Here is a 17100-nt window from a genome sequence, read left to right as displayed (position 1 = left end):
CCTCAGGGTGCCCTGTCTGGGGACGCACGCCACGATCTCGGAGACGCCTTCGAGCGCCGGGCTCTTCTCTGCTCTCTCCAGCAGGGCGGCGTCTGAACTCTCCCGGAGATCCGTTCCCTTCGCAGACGGAACCGTCCTCAGCTCGTTTTTTTAGTTCCGTGGACTCGCCCCCCGAGGGAATCGCTTACCGCTTCGGTCTCGGCCGCGGCGCTCTGGAGCAGGCAAACCCAGTCGCCACGCCAGGGGGGTATCGTTCCTGAGAACCACGTTCCCCACGCGGGACGTCCCCAAAATACGCAGATCCAAACCGCAGACAGGACAGCGGCGCCCCCTGGAAGACGCACGGGATTACTGAACATCAGCTTTAAGGGTTAAGAACTACTTGGAAAAAATAAACAACCTGCAAGTCACAGATCTCAAGGGCGCAGGTCCACCACTTGGGCCCCGAATACTGACGGTTACATCGGAGCGGTTCTGGAGCTGCACCCTGGGACGGGGGGGACGGGGGGGGGGACGGGGGGGACGGGGGTCAGGTAGGTAAGGTGCAATGTCATCAACAAGCTTCTGTTGCTGTTGTCCTTTCTTACAGAGCCTTCTCTTCGACCACCCTGGGCCTGTCTGCACGCAGTTCCACTTTCAGCCGCTGGGTGGCACCAGCCGCTATGACCCCACTAAGGGGCGAGAGTCTGAGTGAGGGGTCTCCCTGGTACGCCACGCAGAACATACCTTCACACGCACACGCGCGCGCACACACACACACACACACACACACACACACACACACACACACACACACACACACACACACACACACAAGCGTACAAATACAACAATTATAATGGGTCAGAATGGTTTGGATTACACGTGCACTTATAGTTCAGGGAATTAAATCATTTTGATGACCAATATCAGGAGTAATGTTAGATCAATAGATGCTTGATTTACCTGGTGCTGATCCCTGATTGGTTACACAGTGATCTTTGGTGATCACCTGACCATTGGCAGCAACACACCCAAAGTCTAGGACGGAATCAACTTGGAGGGAGCAAGCTGTAGGAAACCTAGAGGTGTGTGTGCGTGTGCGTGTGCGTGAATATCAATCAATGACAAGATTGATCTTTAGCGTATCGATCACGTGTCGAGCCCGCTTACGCTCGCAGTGGGATCTCAATGGTTTCCTCGTCGTCCACGTGGACCAGGAGACAGTCCGCGACCTCCTTGTCCTCCTCTGCGCTGAACTCCAGCGTGCCGCAGACGGACAGACCAGGAGACACCAGCACCTCCTCGGCGGAGGCGCAGCCCGTGAACCTGAATAGCTAGCAGGAGGAGTGACGTCACGTTCCTTTCAGACGCAAATACGTTTTGACATCACTTTATAAATCTGTTGGGACTTCCTGGGAAGCATTTAAAACTGTTTTTAAAATGAGTAAAAAAAAAAAAAACTAAATATGAAGCAAGCTAATATTAGCAGTTTAGATATGTTTACGAAAGTTAGCTAACTTCAAGAGGCGCTAGCTAGGTCAATTACTTTACCCACATTCATTTTGGATAACATTACGTCACTTTATCAATTCATTTTGTTTAATTGGTTAATTAAAAACGTTATAATAGCCGGACTTACCTTAAGCGCAGGTTTTTTAATAGCTATTTTCATCAAAGTTTTCCCGGCATTTGAGACTCTTATTCTCGTCCTGTAAACCTGTCCGACTTTGACTTTGTTGAACTCGACCGAAGTGGGATCGACTCGAACGCAACTCGCAGCCATTTTATGACCCGAAACCTTCTAATTCGTTTCTTACAGGCGGTAAAAAGGTTTTAAAACTATAATTTACGACGCAATTCTCGCCATGGCAACACGTACGCCCGTTCACCGTTGCTAAGCTCGCGCGGCGCAGGTGGTTTCTAGGCAACAGCTACGCGGTAAGCGCTTGTTATAATACACGGCGCAGCTCGGACGGACGGTGCGACTCTGAAACCGGAAACAGAACCTTCTCGTTTGATTGGTTTTTGCTCTGCCCTGCTCATATCCTGATTTTATTTTTCATAATCTGTATTTCTTAAAGTCAATATGATTTTTTTGTCTTACTATCACCCATAAATGCAAAATAAATATGTGCACAAATTCATAATTCAATAGATTTATGATTTATTTCAGACGGGACAAATAATCAGCTTCCTTCTCTATACAGCGTGATACAAAAATAAAATATCACATGTAAAAAAAATTAAGTCAGAAAACCACCAGCATCATTGCATGTTCGTGTTTTAGCAAAAGAAAAGTGTTTTATTCCTCCACGATGACACCGGGGCTCTCCCATATTTCATCATCATAAACATTTAAAGTGCGTGTCATTTTATCTGCAGACGTGGACTCCAAGTCTTTGGCAGATGTCTCGTCACCGTTCTGGATGAGCTCCTCTGAGGGTTCTGAACATCCTTGCAGAACCCCGTCCCGGCGGTTCCGGTCAGCCGAATTGGCTCCCAAATCCTCCTGATCACTGGATCTAACGGATGGAGGCACAACCTCATCTCCCCCGGACCGGCTTCCCTTCCTCCCGTTGTGCTCTCCGCTCTGAATGGCCGCCGCGGGTTCATTCCCGACCCCCTCCCGTTTCTGAAGGACGCCCTCCGGGCCGAAGAAGTCGTTTCGGACAACGTAGCGCACACACTGCAGGAGGACGTTCCGCTCGCGTCGGATATTCGGCGCCAACAGCTAAACAGGATGGAAGCAAAGAGCCGCACATGAATTATAATCTAAATACAATTTAAATCTTCTTGGATAATCCCAGATGTGTCTCTACCATCTCGAGTAGAGTGGGACGCCTTGTTTGAGGCGCATCTCGGTGTCCTCTTCTACCTCCTCTCCCTCCTCCTCTTCCTCTGTGAGGAGCAGAGACAGACTGGGGGGTGCTGAGAGTCTCTGAGGGGGACTTTGGCCGGACGGAGGCTCCTCTGTCCCGGGCGTTTGCCGGCATCGAGTTTAGGAGAGCCCGGTTTTCTTGCACCAGATCTTGGGCTCTCTGAATGGGCGTGGCTGAAACACAAGGACAAGAATGAGCAGCGGCTGCAAGCAACGACGAAGAGTTCATCGACGCTCACCTTCCGGCTCTTCGTCGCTTTCACTCAGCGAGCCGTAGCTGGCCATCAGGGAGCCCAGACCCGAGCTCATCTGCTTCGGAGGCACGAGCAGGCCCCCGATCCTGGACTCGGCAGCCGGCCCCTCCCTGTCCGAGTCTGGGAGCACACGACAAATCTTAATGCAACACGTGCCGCCATTAACGCGTCTCCGTCCTGTATGAATGCCGGACAGTCACCGTGGTTACTGGTGGCCAGGGCGCCCAATGGATCCCCATCGTCGCAGCGCTGGGTAAGGGGTGGGGGCGCCTCTGGAGGAGGGCCTCCGCCATAGAACCCGCTTTTACCCCTGCCGCGACCTCGACCCCGCCCCCTGCCTCTCCCTCGCATCCGTCTGGAGATGAAATATGAACATTTTAGACACAATATGAGGGATTCATATTTAATGCAGGTAGAAGGAGAAAGTAAAAAAAAAAAAAAAACGTGATACAAATGCGTGTTCATTCACCCAAACTGAGCCGTCTCCAGGACGGCGCCCGTCTCTTCCCGCAACGCCATCGTTTTTCTCTTCCTTTCGATGTTCTGAAGCGTCGGATAGTTTCTGGGAAAACAAACGACAAATCATTCCATTTTGCCGACAGGAAGTAAAGACGAGCCGCCGGAGTTTTGACCGTCTTTCTACGGAGCACCGACTTGCGCCTCTCCGCTCGCCATCGTGTGATCTCCTCCGGCGTGTCCAGCTTGACTCTTTTGCTCCCGGACGCATGGTTCTGCAGTCGTGGTTAATAAACGCTGATATTACAAAACTAAACACAGAACCAACGTTTCAAACGCGCAGCATTTTGCGTCGCTTACATTTTTCCAGTGGATGCTGACTATTTTTTCATGAGCCATGAAGCTGCAGTCGGGCACGGAGCACTGCAACAGAGGCAACGGGGCAGGCGGGCGGTAAAATGAGCAGCTTGTGTTTCGGCGACAGTCTAAGAAACAGGAAGTTACAGGCTGTAAACGCACCCTGACGTGCTGAGAGACGTGCTCATCATACTTCTCTTGGATCTTGAAGCCCCGGTCACACGTGTCACAAAAATGGAATACTCTGGTTCCTTCTGGAATGGATTACAGGCGAATCATTTCACCGCTGACGTCATCATTTGAATGCTCCGACGTAACCAATAGTTACCTTCCTCTTGTGATTACTAAAAGGGCCACAATTCTGCCCCCCCCTTCGCTGCCCACCTTGGTGCCACCCGTGGCCGAAGTTTTGACCTGATGGCACACATCACAAGTTCAGTTTATTCTGAGATCAAACTACTTTATATTTATTTGATGTCACAACTCACCGTACGGACGTGAAGGTCCGTAGTTTCCACGGCCTGCAGGGGAACCAAACCCCGCAGGCGCCCCTTGATGCCACCCGGCGTGGCCGCCGGAGCCCCAGCTGGTCTCCGGCGGCGTCTCGCTCCAGCTCCACATGCTGGGCTGGAAGCTGCTGGAGCGCGGCGGCTGCTGGTGCTGAATGGAGTTCCGGGGGGGGCAGCTGAAGTCCGGCGGCGGATAGTGCCCCGGTTCGTTCATGCTGCACAGCGGAAGTCTCTCCTGGCGGACGTAATAAAGTTTATGCGAGCTACAGTTGGAGTTTCTCACCCACGCAGCGCTCACATGGACCTATGTTTGCTCCGTTTCGCGCAGAAGTGCGTCACTTCCGCCAAAACCGGAAAGACGTCTTCTTCTACTTCTGGGTGTTCGTCGGCTCAGGAAGGACCTAAAATAGGGGCAGATTTTATTTCACATAATAAAGCAGTTTTTTTGTAAACGGTTAAAGTAATTTACGAATATTTAATTTATTTTTGTTAAATATATACCTATTTATTTTTGCCAGACATATTTATGACGTCTTCTCGCGAGCGCGACTACCCCTTGGGTTGCCAGAGAGCGGTTCGCGAGAAATGAGACGTGATTATTTACTTTTAGCGCATGTAATACCGTAACAAATCTAAAAATTAATTCGATTTCTACTACTAATGACAATATTTTCCACTCTACAAATCTTAATAAATAGAATGCGTTTGAAATCGGCTTAAATGCCAATCCATTATTTACCTCGGGTAACGTAAAGGGTGATTACAGCCGAACGAACCTGGCAACCCTTCTTCTCTCCTTGGGACAAGCAGCGTGGTTGCTCCGACAGCGCTTAATCTTGTAAAGTTAACCGAGGAGCTGCCAAAATGCTCGTGTTATTTGAGACCGCCGTTGGATACGCAATATTCAAAGTAAGTATTTGACTTTTGTTCATTGTTATTTACGAAATTCGTAATTACGCGTTACTTACTTAAATTAGCTTATGCTAGCTGCCCATTCCACGTGTCGGTTTAGCTGTAGCTAACTTACGTGAGAGCAAACACAGTTAGAAAGTTTATTTTAATCCATACTTTATGTACGATTTGTAAATTAAGTGTCTAACATGTGCACAAGTGGCCAGAATAACGCACAAAGTCGTTCTTTGGTCTTTGGTCTGAAGGCCTCGGAACCACGTGTGCATTTTTTAAGCTAACATTAGCTGCACATATCTCCTAAATGTGTTTGCGACGTTTGTATAGACACCTGTATGTTTTCATAATTGATTTAAAAAGCAACTAAATTCTTCTTTTGTATTTCAGGTTCTCGATGAATCCAAGCTCAAGCACGTCGACAGCTTGTATAAGGAATTTGAGACTCCCGAAAAAGCTAACAAAGTGTGAGTGCAGAAATGGGGATTCGATCGGATCGAGCCAGCTGGTTGTTGCCGATCTGCGGTCTGACTGTTTTTGGTTTTGTGCCCTTGCTAGTGTGAAGCTGAAGCATTTCGAGAAGTTTCAGGACACGACGGAAGCTTTAGCAGGTCTGTCTGAAACTGATCTGCGGTCTGTGATGTGTTTCTGTGTCTGATTTGAACATGAGGCATCCCACAGCATCCGTCACTACCGCTGAGACCGCAACTTCACTTAAGCACATTTATGTCTTTTGGTTTGACACCAATCCGGTGTTAATCCGGCATTCCTAACGTTTCCCGTTCAGCCGCCACCGCCATCATCGAGGGAAAAATCGGGAAGAACCTGAAGAAAGTTCTGAAGAAAATTGTCGCCAAGGATGCTCATGAGCAGTTGGCGATCAATGACGCGAAACTCGGCGGGGTTATCAAAGTAAGTGATCGCAGAATTTACATCAACATTGAATAGATTTAAAAAGGTGCGCCTGTAAACCGTCTTCTTTTTGTAGGAAAAAATGGACGTGAGCTGCGTCTACAGCCCCGGCCGTGGCCGAGCTGATGAGGTGCATCAGAAGCCAGAGGGAGGGCCTCATCTCCGGACTCCCTCCCCGGGAGATCAGCGCCATGTCTCTCGGCTTGGCCCACAGGTAAGACGGCGCCGGAGGACGCCGTTCGTGCCGTAGCGGCCGCTGCCTGTGATTACGCTCGCTGTCTGAATCCTTCCTGTAGATCTTCCTCAGCATTCGTCACTACCGCTGAGGCAGCCATTTGTAAAGATCCAGAACGGGTTTGTGCGAGAAGTGGACTTACTGAAAACGCCTTCTTTTTCTGTCTTAAGTTTGTCCCGCTACAAGCTGAAGTTCAGTCCAGACAAGGTGGACACCATGATCGTGCAGGCCATCTGTGAGTTGAGGGTGTGAAACCGGAACTGTCCCTGTTTGGGAACGCGTTTTTAACTCCGGAGCGGTTTCCCCTCGCAGCCCTTCTGGACGACCTGGATAAGGAGCTGAACAACTACAACATGCGCTGCAGGGAGTGGTACGGCTGGCACTTCCCCGAGCTGGGAAAGATTATCACGGACAACTTGGCCTACTGCAAAACTCTCAAGAAGATCGGTAACCGAAATTTGTTTTCGCTTTGTGCGTAATTGGAAGATCTGCGGTTTCTTCGGTTCTTAATTTCGATCTGCTCTGAAGGCGATCGCACGAACGTGGCGAGCTCCGACCTGTCGGAGCTCCTCCCAGAGGAAATCGAGGCGGAGGTGAAACTGGCTGCCGAGATCTCCATGGGAACCGAGGTGTCGGAGCAGGACATCGATAACATCATGCACCTGTGCGATCAGGTACGGTCGTCACGCCGACCGCGGCGGGTCGTGAATCGGAGCGGCGGTGGTGATGATGTCGACGTTTGTCTTGCCCTGAAACCGATCGTGTGGGTTTTCAGTCACTACCTCATCTGAACCGTCTTTTTTTTTTTTTGCCTCCTGCTTTTAAAATAAACTTTTAGGAAACACTCTGACCCTACAAATATCCCTTTCGCGCAGGTGATCGAGATTTCGGAGTACCGCACGCAGCTCTACGACTACCTGAAGAACCGCATGACGGCCATCGCGCCCAACCTGACGGTCATGGTGGGCGAACTGGTCGGCGCCCGTCTCATCTCTCACGCAGGTGCGTCACGGAGGAGGGCGGGGGCAGCAGCTTCGCCGTCCCCCCCCCCGGCTGTGATGATGACGACTATAAGTCGCTCTCCTGAGAACCGCTGATGTTTTTAAGTCACTACCTCATCTGAGCTCGGGTGCGGGAGCCCGGTGGGTCGGTGCCGGCGAGGGCTCGCAGTTGACTCGTCTTTTTTTTAGGTTCCCTTCTGAATCTGGCGAAGCATCCGGCCTCCACGGTGCAGATCCTCGGAGCGGAGAAGGCTCTGTTTAGAGCGCTGAAGACCCACAAGGACACCCCCAAGTACGGCCTCATCTACCACGCCTCCCTGGTGGGCCAGACGGCGGGCAAGAACAAGGGCAAGGTACGCCAAGAGGGAGCGGCGTTCGGGTGAGGAAATACTGATCGATAGGACGATCAGAAAATGAATCTGCTGCCCCCCCCTCCCTCCTCGTTTAGATCTCCAGGATGTTAGCAGCTAAGGCAGCCTTGGCTATCCGCTACGACGCGCTGGGAGAGGACACAAATACAGAAATGGGAATAGAGAACCGGGCCAAGCTGGAGGCGCGGCTACGCCAGCTGGAGGAGAGAGGGGTGAGTCCAGCTCCAGCAGCGGGAGCAGCTGATCGGGCTTTTTACTCCGCTGATCGCGTCTCCTTGTTCACAGATCAGAAGAATCAGCGGGACGGGCAAAGCCATGGCGAGGGCGGACAAGTACACGCACAAGAGGCGAGTCCGTCGCCGGGACGTCGGCGTGTGGAAATGTGGAAATGCAAAAGTCTTGAATAACGATTTGCTCTGCAGTGAAGTGAGAATCTACGATGCGTCCGGCGATTCGACCATTCCTTCCACCTCGAAGAAGAGGAAGTTTGAGGAGATGGAAGCAGAGGAGGAGGAGGCGGCGGCGGAGCCCGAAGCGCCAGTGGTCAAATCCAAAAAGATCAAAAAGGAAGTCGTAATAGAAGGTGGGTGGAGCGGCGGCTGATGGAATCTTGTCCATGATGGTTCAACTCCTCGTTGTGGTCTTGAAAATGTTGGTGTTTTTTTTGCAGAAATGGTTGAGGAGCCTCCCAAGAAGAAGAAAAAGAAGAGCAAAGCAAAACCTGAGGAGGAGGAGGAGGAGGAAGAGCTAGCGGTAACAGAGGTGGGAATTTACTGAACTCGATCCACGTTTCGAGGCCATTTCTCCGTTCTCCTGTTGTGATACGTTTTTGTTCTTCCTGCAGTCGGAGAAGAAGAAAAAGAAGAAGAAGAAAAAGGTCAAGGAGGAGGAGGAAGACTGAAAGAGAGCACATATATTCTGTTTTAGGTTTCTTGTCATTTAAGTTTTCTGTCATACATTTCATCTGAGGGCCAAGTTACCACGTTTTTTTTTGGCTTGAGGCTGAACCTCCATCTTGTTCAATAAATATTGTTTGGTCTAATGACGTTCTCTTTAATTAACGTGGCCGAAGAGGGTTTTTATTCTCCATTTAAAGGGAAAACGACGTAAACGTTGCAGGAATTTAGTCCATACATCATCGATAATCTAAAAGATCTTGACTTGAAGAAAATAAACTACTAGGTTACAAAAAATTATGCAAATGTATGCAGGAGGTTGTATTAAATATTGGTGCCATTTGAGAAACTAGTTCTACCTGTGTAATAAGTACTTTTACATAAGTAGATAGACAATAGAACGCAATACAATCAAGTCGTTGCTCATTTTATGTTCCAGTGCAGTGGATTATTATGTATATTCATTTAAAGTCACATTTAGCTGGTAAAGGTATAGATTGTACAGATAAAAAATAAATGGCCATTCCACATTAATAAAGGTTTAACATAATATTGGAATTCAAATCGATACATAATTCAACTACGTCAAAACTGATTATAAAACACCATATTTTACATATATCTATAAATTCGCTGTTAAGTTTTGTAGCTGTTGAGCTTTCGATAGTTCACCGACTTCCTGTGTTTAAGGCTAAACTAGCAGAGCACAGATCCACGTCATCGATTGCATCTGTGCTCTGCTGATTGGGCCTCGCTTTTCGCACCACATGGCATTGGGAACGAGAAGAGAGCCGGATTCTGTTATGAAGGGACGGATCGAGACGTGTAATAGATTTAATGCTCACTGAGAGAAATAACAGAAATAATAGAAGAATGTCACAGCTTCAGGCGAGGTTCTTCACGGAGGACAAAAGGTGAGCGTGAAGCTAGCTAGCATGCTGGCTAGCTAGCGCTAACTCCCAGTAAACAGTAGCAAGGCTGCTAGCTCGTTTTAGTTAGCTAATGCTAAACAGACTTGCATCCCTCGTGTTTGCATTTACGTTATCCGGTAACTGTATGATCCGCAGTGTTAAAATGTGCACGCGTGTAATTTATGGCGCTTTATTATTATTATTATTATTTATTTTTTTAAAGGTATGTTGTCGACGACGTCCCGTTCTCCATCCCTGCTGGAGCTGAAGTCCAGGACCTCAGCAGCGTGATCAATAAACTGCTGGAGGCTAAAAATGGTAAAATAAATTATTGTAATCCTGAACAAATATGTTATTACAAAAGTTTAAATGGCTATTTAGGACAGTAAAGCCAACAAAATATTTTACTTGACTATAAATGATGGAATTATTCTATTTCAACAATCCGCGTCTATTTTATCTGATCAAATTCTCCTACTGTTTTTCTGAGCCTAAATTTTATGGACTCACACGATCGGATTAAAAATGCTTGCATCTTGAATTCACGTGTTTTTTTTTTTGATGCTACAGCTTCACACAGCAAGGTGGAGTTTGACTTCCTGGTCAGGGGTCAGTTCCTTCGAACGTCGCTGTCCTCTCACATGGAAACAGAAGGCATATCGACGGTATAGACGAATAACCTCGTCAATAATACGTAACTGGATGTCAGAATTTGGCGAATCGTGTCTGAAGGGGTGTCTTGTGTTTCAGGAAGAAGTGGTGGAGATAGAATACGTGGAGCGGATCACGGCCCCGGAGCCCGAGGAGTGCATGATGCACGATGACTGGATCAGCGCCATCGACGCAGACGCCGAATGGTGAAACGAAGAAAGGCCCCGCGAGCGGAACCAACTCCGTTTGCAGCGCTGAAGTTTTCCTGCTTTATTTTACCCAGGATCCTGACGGGGTCGTACGACAAGACGGCCAGGATCTGGTCCGGGGAGGGGAAGCTGGCCGTGACGGTGGCCGGACACACGGATGTGGTCAAAGACGTGGCGTGGGTCAAAAGAGGTGAGCGGCGCCACGGGGCCGCCCGCTCTGCCGGTTTAAGATAACTAAAAACGTTTTCCGTGCAGACGGGCTGACCTCCCTGCTTCTGACGGCGTCTCTGGACCAAACCGTCCTGCTGTGGGAGTGGAACTCTGAGAGGAACACGGTGAAGGCCAGGCACTGCTGCCGGGGCCACGCGGGGAGCGTCGACGCCGTGTCCACAGACCCCTCCGGCTCAAAGGTAAAGACGGGGGGGGGGGGGGGGAGGGGGGGGGCGAGGACAAGGAATCGGGAATTTACGGGCTTTTTACTCATCCTCAGTTCTGCAGCGGCTCCTGGGACAAGATGTTGAAGGTTTGGTCAGCAGGTGGGTTCCCGGGAGCGATGGAGAGGCGTGCCTGAACGCAACGCCAAAGTCCACCGCCAATAAAAAGCTTTCTCCCGTGCTGCCAGTGCCGACGGACGAGACGGACGAAGACGAAGAGCCGGGGGACAGACCGAGGAAGAAGCAGAGGACGCAGCAGCTGGGCCTCACTAGGGTGAGTCCCGTCCCGCCCGGTTGACGGAATACCGGAAGGCGGCGGCGCCGTTCTGATTCTGCCCCCCCCCCGCCTGACGCAGACCCCCTGATGACGCTCTCGGGACACAACGAGGCGGTGTCCTCCGTGCTGTGGAGCGACAGCGAGGAAATGTGCAGCGCGTCGTGGGACCACACCATCCGCGTTTGGGACGCGGAGACGGGCGGAATGAAGACGACGCTGGTGAGGGGACATCTCCCGTCGGATCGGTTCCAGAGCCTCGAGGCTTCTGTGACTGATCCATTCCCGTTTTTACTTCCGTCGAACAGACCGGCAGCAAAGTCTTCAACTGCATCTCCTACTCGCCTCTGTGCCGGCGGCTGGCCTCGGGCAGCGCCGACAGACACGTCCGACTCTGGGACCCGAGAACCAAAGGTGACCAACGACCAACGCGGTCGGCGTTTAACGGCGCCGCTCTTTAACCCCCCCCTGCTCCCCCCCCCCCCCCCCGGTGCAGACGGGTCGCTGGTGACGCTGTCCCTGACCTCCCACACCGGCTGGGTCACCGCCGTGAAGTGGGCGCCGACGCACGAACACCAGCTGGTGTCCGGTTCCCTCGACAACGTCGTCAAACTGTGGGACACCAGAAGGTGTGAAGCCCGTCGACGCGGTCGGAGGACGTCCTGTCGTTGAGTGTGACGTTTAATCTGGTCTCCTTCGTCCCAGCTGGAAGGCTCCCCTGTATGACCTGGCGGCCCACGAGGACAAGGTGTTTTGTGTGGACTGGACAGAAAGTGGGGTAAAGATGCTTTTCCTCCTATTAAACACTGATTTATTTATTTTTTTACATATAAATTAACTCTCTCTTCTGTTTCTGTTCCAGCTGATGCTGAGTGGAGGAGCAGACAACAAGCTGTACACTTACAGATACTCAGCCTGTGAGACCGATGCAGGGGCATAGGCTCCACACGCAGCCTGGACTGCAGAGAGACACCGGGGGACACATTGTGGACAGACATGTATATAAATCGCACGTTCACGAGGCAGATGGGAACCGCAGCCGATTTAAATTTTGTTCTTACTTTTATCTTCCCCTCCATTTTTAGTTTGGTTTCCTAAAAAGGAGTGTTTGTTGTTTCCTGCAGTCTGAGAAAATTATAAATAAATGTTTTACCAGATTGTTTCATTCGTTCATGCTCATGGTATTTTTGGTGGCGTCTTTAACCCGACCCAGTCCTTCAACGCACATCTTTCTTTCCTCCGGGGTTAGGTAAGGGTTAATTAGAATCATTCAAATCAGATTCGGTAATTAAGATCATATTGGGAAATGTCTTTGAAGGCTGAGATTTGCCTTTATGAATTATACTAACTACGTAGCTTGTAAAACCAGTTGACTTGGTTTTATTCCTTTTCCTCCTCAGACTGGATTGACTAGAGAATATTTAAAGAGCCGTCATTCAATACTTTTTTTGTGTTACTAGAATTACTAGTTACTAGTGATCGTCTAATGGGGCTAACTGCTTTCTTAACAGTTTGAAAAACACAAATTAGGCTGAACTCACACAAATGTCAAATTAAAATGACAATCATATTTAAATCAACAGTATTATAAAATTGCTGTACAGTACTACAAGTTTTCAAAAGTAGAATCGCGTGGCACATTTGTTCAATAGAGGATCGTCTATAGCTTGCACAGTAGCGACCCCTTGCGTCTAATTAGCACCACAGCTAATTTGCATATCCGGTTTCTGAACCAACGTCACTGACTGCGGGAGGCGGGGCTGGATGGACATTTTGCGTTCCTGATGTTCTATGGTAAAATGCAAAACATAAAAAATACTATATTTTAGGATCATTAAAATTGGATATAACTGTTTTTCTTACGAGCGTTACCGGTTTTATATAAATGACGTACTTAGGAAATGATGCATAACGCAGGCGGGGGTTTATCAGTGGGCGGAGCTTGACGTCAAGGACTGATTCAGCGCCTCGTCAGTCCGTCACGGCCATTGGAGGCGGGGGGGGGGGAGCTAACCGAGCTAGCCGAGCTAACCTACATGGAGGTCCGGGAAGCCGGACCGAAGCGAGATCAAGGTAAAAAAAACAACAACAAATAGCCACCATTTATCTAAAGATGATACAAACATGACGTCACTGTTAACGTCGCACTTATTCATCGTCGCTTCTTGCTAGCGCGCGAGCTCCTTTAATGACGTTTCCCTTTTCCTTCACCCCCCACACCACACACACACACACACACACACACACACACACACACACACCCACACACACAGAGTTAATGTACTGATAAATGCCGCGGCGGTGCTCGGTTCGGTTCGGTTCGGTTCGGTTCTCTTACCGTGTCCTGACGGCACCGACGGTAACCGGACTCCTGCTCGGCAGCCAGCTGGCCGGGTTTCAGCTCCACGAAGTCGCAGGTGTCTTTGAAGAACCTCATTATGTCCCCCCCCCCATGGTCGAACTAACTATTACATTATAACGCCCCCCCCCCTTGCTCGCCCCTTTGATATAAACAAGCAGCGTTTACATTTCCTGTTTAACTTATTTCGACTCGCTACTATCTTTCCAGCACGCTGTACTAATACACCTTTGTGTACTTCTCGTACTTTCAGAACACAAGGAGCAGACAGCCAATCATGGACGGGTATGGACTTCAAACACACACGCATTGATGTTGTGACGTAAGCCGTGGGGATGGAGGTCACCGACTGTTGCGTTGCCGTCGGCGACAGGTTTGCAGCGGACGTGTGGGGCGGCGGCGGGGGGGGGGCTCTCCTCGGCGAGGACAGCTCGGTGGTGGCGCGCATGCAGAAGAAGTTCTGGAAGACCAAGCAGGTCCTCATTAAGGCCACGGGCAAGAAGGAGGACGAGTACGTGGTGGCGTCGGACGCCGACCTGGACGCCAAGCTGGAGGTAGGACAGGAAGCGAGGTTCTGACGAATCGGGCGGCGCCGGCGTGTTTGTTTGTTCTGCGGCTAATCAGTAACGACGCGCGTTCCAGTCGGCCCCGCCTCCTGTCGGTCCAGCCTGAGGGCGGGAAGTCAGAACCGGCGGTTAAAATCGTGCAAAAAGACAAAAGTTAGACGTCAATGACGCCCCGCCCCCCCCCCCGATTGGTCTCCGCAGTTCTTCCGCTCGGTCCAGGCGACCTGCACGGAGCTGGTGAAGGTGATGGAGAAGTACCAGCAGCGGATCGCACGTGAGTGGAGAACGCCGTTTCCCCCCGTTTGACGTCACCGGTACCGGAAGACGCGCCGCCGGCCGCCCGGAGGACGATGTTCCGCCTCTTTTGTTTGCTCGGCGTTCCCGTCGGCCCCTCACGCGAACGTAAACGCGGTTCCGTTGCTCCGCCTCCAGGCTTGTCTCAGGAGGAGAACGAGCTCGGCCTGTTCCTGCGCTTCCAGGCCGAGCACGACCGCACGAAGGCCGGCGCCATGATGGACGCCACCAGCAGGGCGCTGTGCGCCTCCGCCAAGCAGCGGTGAGCGGGAACCACCCGGACGGCGGGTGTGGAACATCTGCTCCTCACTGACCCCCCCCCCCCCCCCCCCCCCTCCTAGGATGGCCCTGCGCGTGTCGCTGCACCGCCTGCACCAGGAAGTGGAGACGTTCAGGCGGCGCGCCATCGCCGACACGCTGCTGACGGTCGGCCGCATGGAGAAGGCCCGCACCGAGTACAGGGGGGCCCTGCTCTGGATGAGGGACGCGTCCCAGGAGCTGGACCCGGACACCTACAAGCAGCTGGAGAAGTTCCGGAAGGTGGGGGGGGGGGGGGGTCACCGATGGGGGCGCGGCGTGCGGCGGCGTTTCTCACGCCGTCTCTGCGCTGCAGGTCCAGGCGCAGGTCCGCGGGACGAAGGGCCAGTTCGACAAGCTGAAGAACGACGTGTGTCAGAAGGTGGACATGCTGGGGGCGAGTCGCTGCAACATGCTGTCCCACTCGCTCTGCACCTACCAGGCACGCCCGACGCCCGCCGCCCGCCGCCCGACTCGCCGTCCCGCCCCGCCGCCGCTTCAGTTTCTGCTTCTCCTTCCAGACGACCCTGCTGCAGTTCTGGAGAAGACGGCCCTCGGCATGGTCAGGATCCACGCGGCGTTCCACGGTCACGTCGCGTACCAGTTCACCACGCTCAAGGTACCCGGAGCGCCGCCGCCGCCGCCGCCGCCGGAGACGGTCGCTCCGCCTCACGCCGTCGATCTGTCCCTGCAGGAGCTGCGAGACCCGCTGGAGGACCTGCAGGAACAGGAGGAGGAGAAAAAGAAGAAGAAGAAGAAGAAGAAGGAGGCGCTGCAGAGCAACGCAGACAGGTGTGTGTGTGTGTGTGTGTCAGAGCAGCTGCTATAAATAGCAAATGGACCCCCCCCCCCCCCCCCTCTGCTTCCTCAGCCTCGTGTCCTTGGACGACGACGAGCCACCAGGAAGTGCGTCAGACGCAGGTGTGTAGAGCGGAAGTGAATCTTTACCTGCATTTCCTCTTCCTGCTTTGCTAATGACGATCCCCAAACGGCGGCTTTGAGCCCCCCCCCCCCCATGGAATCTGATAACTGACGTCTGTAACGAAGCTGTTCTTTGTAATTCCCGCCGTGGCCTGAAGGTCATTTGATCTCACCACGGGGGCGGGCCATGACCCCACCTATTCCAGCGCTGCACGACCTCACGGGACTGTCAGCGGGCTCCGACGCCGACCGGACGCTCATGGCCTGCAGGCCGCCGCCGCCGCCCCTGATGGCGCCCCAGGTTGGGGAGACCTGGGGCTTCGGGGGCCTCCAGCCCGGCGCCGCCCACCTGCCCAGCGCCGGTAAACCCGCAGGCTGCCTCCGACCTCCTCCGTCTGTGATCTCTGACTTCGGGAGGCCGCTTCCTCTCCTGACTCTGCTTCCTTCTGCAAAACAAAGAGTCCGTCTTCACACCCAGGAGACGAGGATCTCGTCTCCGTTTTTCCTCCCGCTGCCGGCTGGAACTCTGAACGACGGCTCGGCTAACGCTAACGTCGCTAGCTGCCGCTGAGCCGCTGCTCGTTTTCGGGTGGAGGCTGGAATCTGAAATCCTCCGCCTCTGCGGACGCGTCGAGTCGACTCCGAATCATCTGAGACGCTTTTTCGTCCGTTATCTAATTACAGGCGGTTCCGTCAGGACGCCGGAGGAGGACGGCGAACGGGGCGACATGGCGTTCCTCAAAGACATCCTCAGCCCCGGCTCGGGGCAGAGCGACGACTTCAGCAAAGAGTGGCAGGACGCTTTTGGGCTCTTTGACCCTCCCAGCATCCCCCCGCCGATCGCTGGAACAGCGGGCGCCACCCCGGCGGCGTGCCCGACCTCGGGCCCGCCCAGCCCGACGGGCTTCCTGCCCTCCCAGCTGCTGGATCACAGCCTGAGGTCTACAGGTGAGCCACAGCGCCCTCTGCTGGGAGGGAACAGATTCACTTCTACCCTGCTCTCTGCTTCGTCTTTCAGGCTGGGCGACCCCGCCCATGTTCCAGGCCCAGCCTCTGCAGCTGCCCTCCGCTCGCAGCCAATCGGCTCAGCCGGCGCCGAGCTCAGCGGCGAGCGGTAAAACCCTTTTGTCAACCTGCATTTAGTTTGGTTTTCATCAACACCTTAAAGCCTAAGCCCCCCCCCTCTGGTGTGTGTGAACAGCAGCTCCAGCTGGGTCCAAAGACATGTCCGCCTGGTTCAACCTGTTCGCCGACCTGGACCCCCTCTCCAACCCGGACGCCATCGGACGCTCCGAGGACGAGCTGCTCAACGCCTGAACGAGGATCCGGATGTGGGAACCGGACGCAGAAAAGGGGGGGAAGCTCATTGGATAGGGGCCCCTGCCTCGAGCAGATCCTCCTTCAGACCCCGCCCCCCCGGGATTGGG

The 17100-nt window shown here is 52.5% G+C and overlaps 3 protein-coding genes and 2 non-coding genes across 5 annotated transcripts; 4 read left to right on the top strand and 1 right to left on the bottom strand.

Annotated features, from left to right (window-relative positions):
• Positions 1-2163: 2163 nt before the first annotated feature.
• nufip1 (nuclear FMR1 interacting protein 1) lies at positions 2164-4650 on the bottom strand. Its single transcript, XM_068756497.1, has 10 exons — positions 4416-4650; positions 4246-4341; positions 4090-4181; positions 3931-3993; positions 3769-3845; positions 3584-3676; positions 3315-3469; positions 3100-3234; positions 2802-3034; positions 2164-2713 (listed from the first exon to the last, which is right to left on the bottom strand). Exons 1-10 carry the CDS (start codon positions 4648-4650, stop codon positions 2285-2287), a joined length of 1608 nt encoding a protein of 535 aa, XP_068612598.1. The 3' UTR covers positions 2164-2284.
• Positions 4651-5244: 594 nt separating this feature from the next.
• On the top strand, positions 5245-12385 carry LOC137911977 (nucleolar protein 58-like). Its single transcript, XM_068756323.1, is given in 26 exon segments — positions 5245-5345; positions 5733-5809; positions 5901-5953; positions 6130-6254; positions 6331-6360; positions 6362-6468; positions 6660-6724; positions 6802-6936; positions 7018-7163; positions 7365-7491; positions 7680-7843; positions 7939-8073; positions 8147-8208; positions 8284-8444; positions 8532-8614; positions 8706-8757; positions 10417-10525; positions 10603-10718; positions 10784-10938; positions 11019-11064; positions 11151-11240; positions 11319-11458; positions 11545-11650; positions 11733-11865; positions 11942-12014; positions 12099-12385. Coding segments are annotated over 26 exon segments (2613 nt in total). The 5' UTR covers positions 5245-5300; the 3' UTR covers positions 12177-12385.
• On the top strand, positions 7205-7287 carry LOC137912286 (small nucleolar RNA SNORD11B). The gene has a single exon (XR_011106182.1). It is a non-coding gene; the product is annotated as a small nucleolar RNA SNORD11B (small nucleolar RNA).
• Positions 7537-7620, top strand: LOC137912288 (small nucleolar RNA SNORD11B). The gene has a single exon (XR_011106183.1). It is a non-coding gene; the product is annotated as a small nucleolar RNA SNORD11B (small nucleolar RNA).
• Positions 12386-13218: 833 nt separating the features above from the next.
• ical1 (islet cell autoantigen 1-like) lies at positions 13219-17094 on the top strand. Its single transcript, XM_068756353.1, is given in 14 exon segments — positions 13219-13309; positions 13849-13880; positions 13969-14149; positions 14363-14435; positions 14594-14717; positions 14797-14995; positions 15069-15194; positions 15274-15292; positions 15295-15371; positions 15447-15544; positions 15624-15673; positions 16358-16621; positions 16692-16787; positions 16875-17094. Coding segments are annotated over 13 exon segments (1431 nt in total). The 5' UTR covers positions 13219-13309; positions 13849-13872; the 3' UTR covers positions 16991-17094.
• The last annotated feature ends 6 nt before the right edge of the window (positions 17095-17100 follow it).

Source organism: Brachionichthys hirsutus, chromosome 24 (genome assembly GCF_040956055.1).
Source record: "Brachionichthys hirsutus isolate HB-005 chromosome 24, CSIRO-AGI_Bhir_v1, whole genome shotgun sequence".
Lineage (NCBI taxonomy): Eukaryota > Metazoa > Chordata > Actinopteri > Lophiiformes > Brachionichthyidae > Brachionichthys > Brachionichthys hirsutus.
Note: the sequence above shows the minus strand (reverse complement) of the source record. Positions and strands in the feature narration are given on the sequence as shown.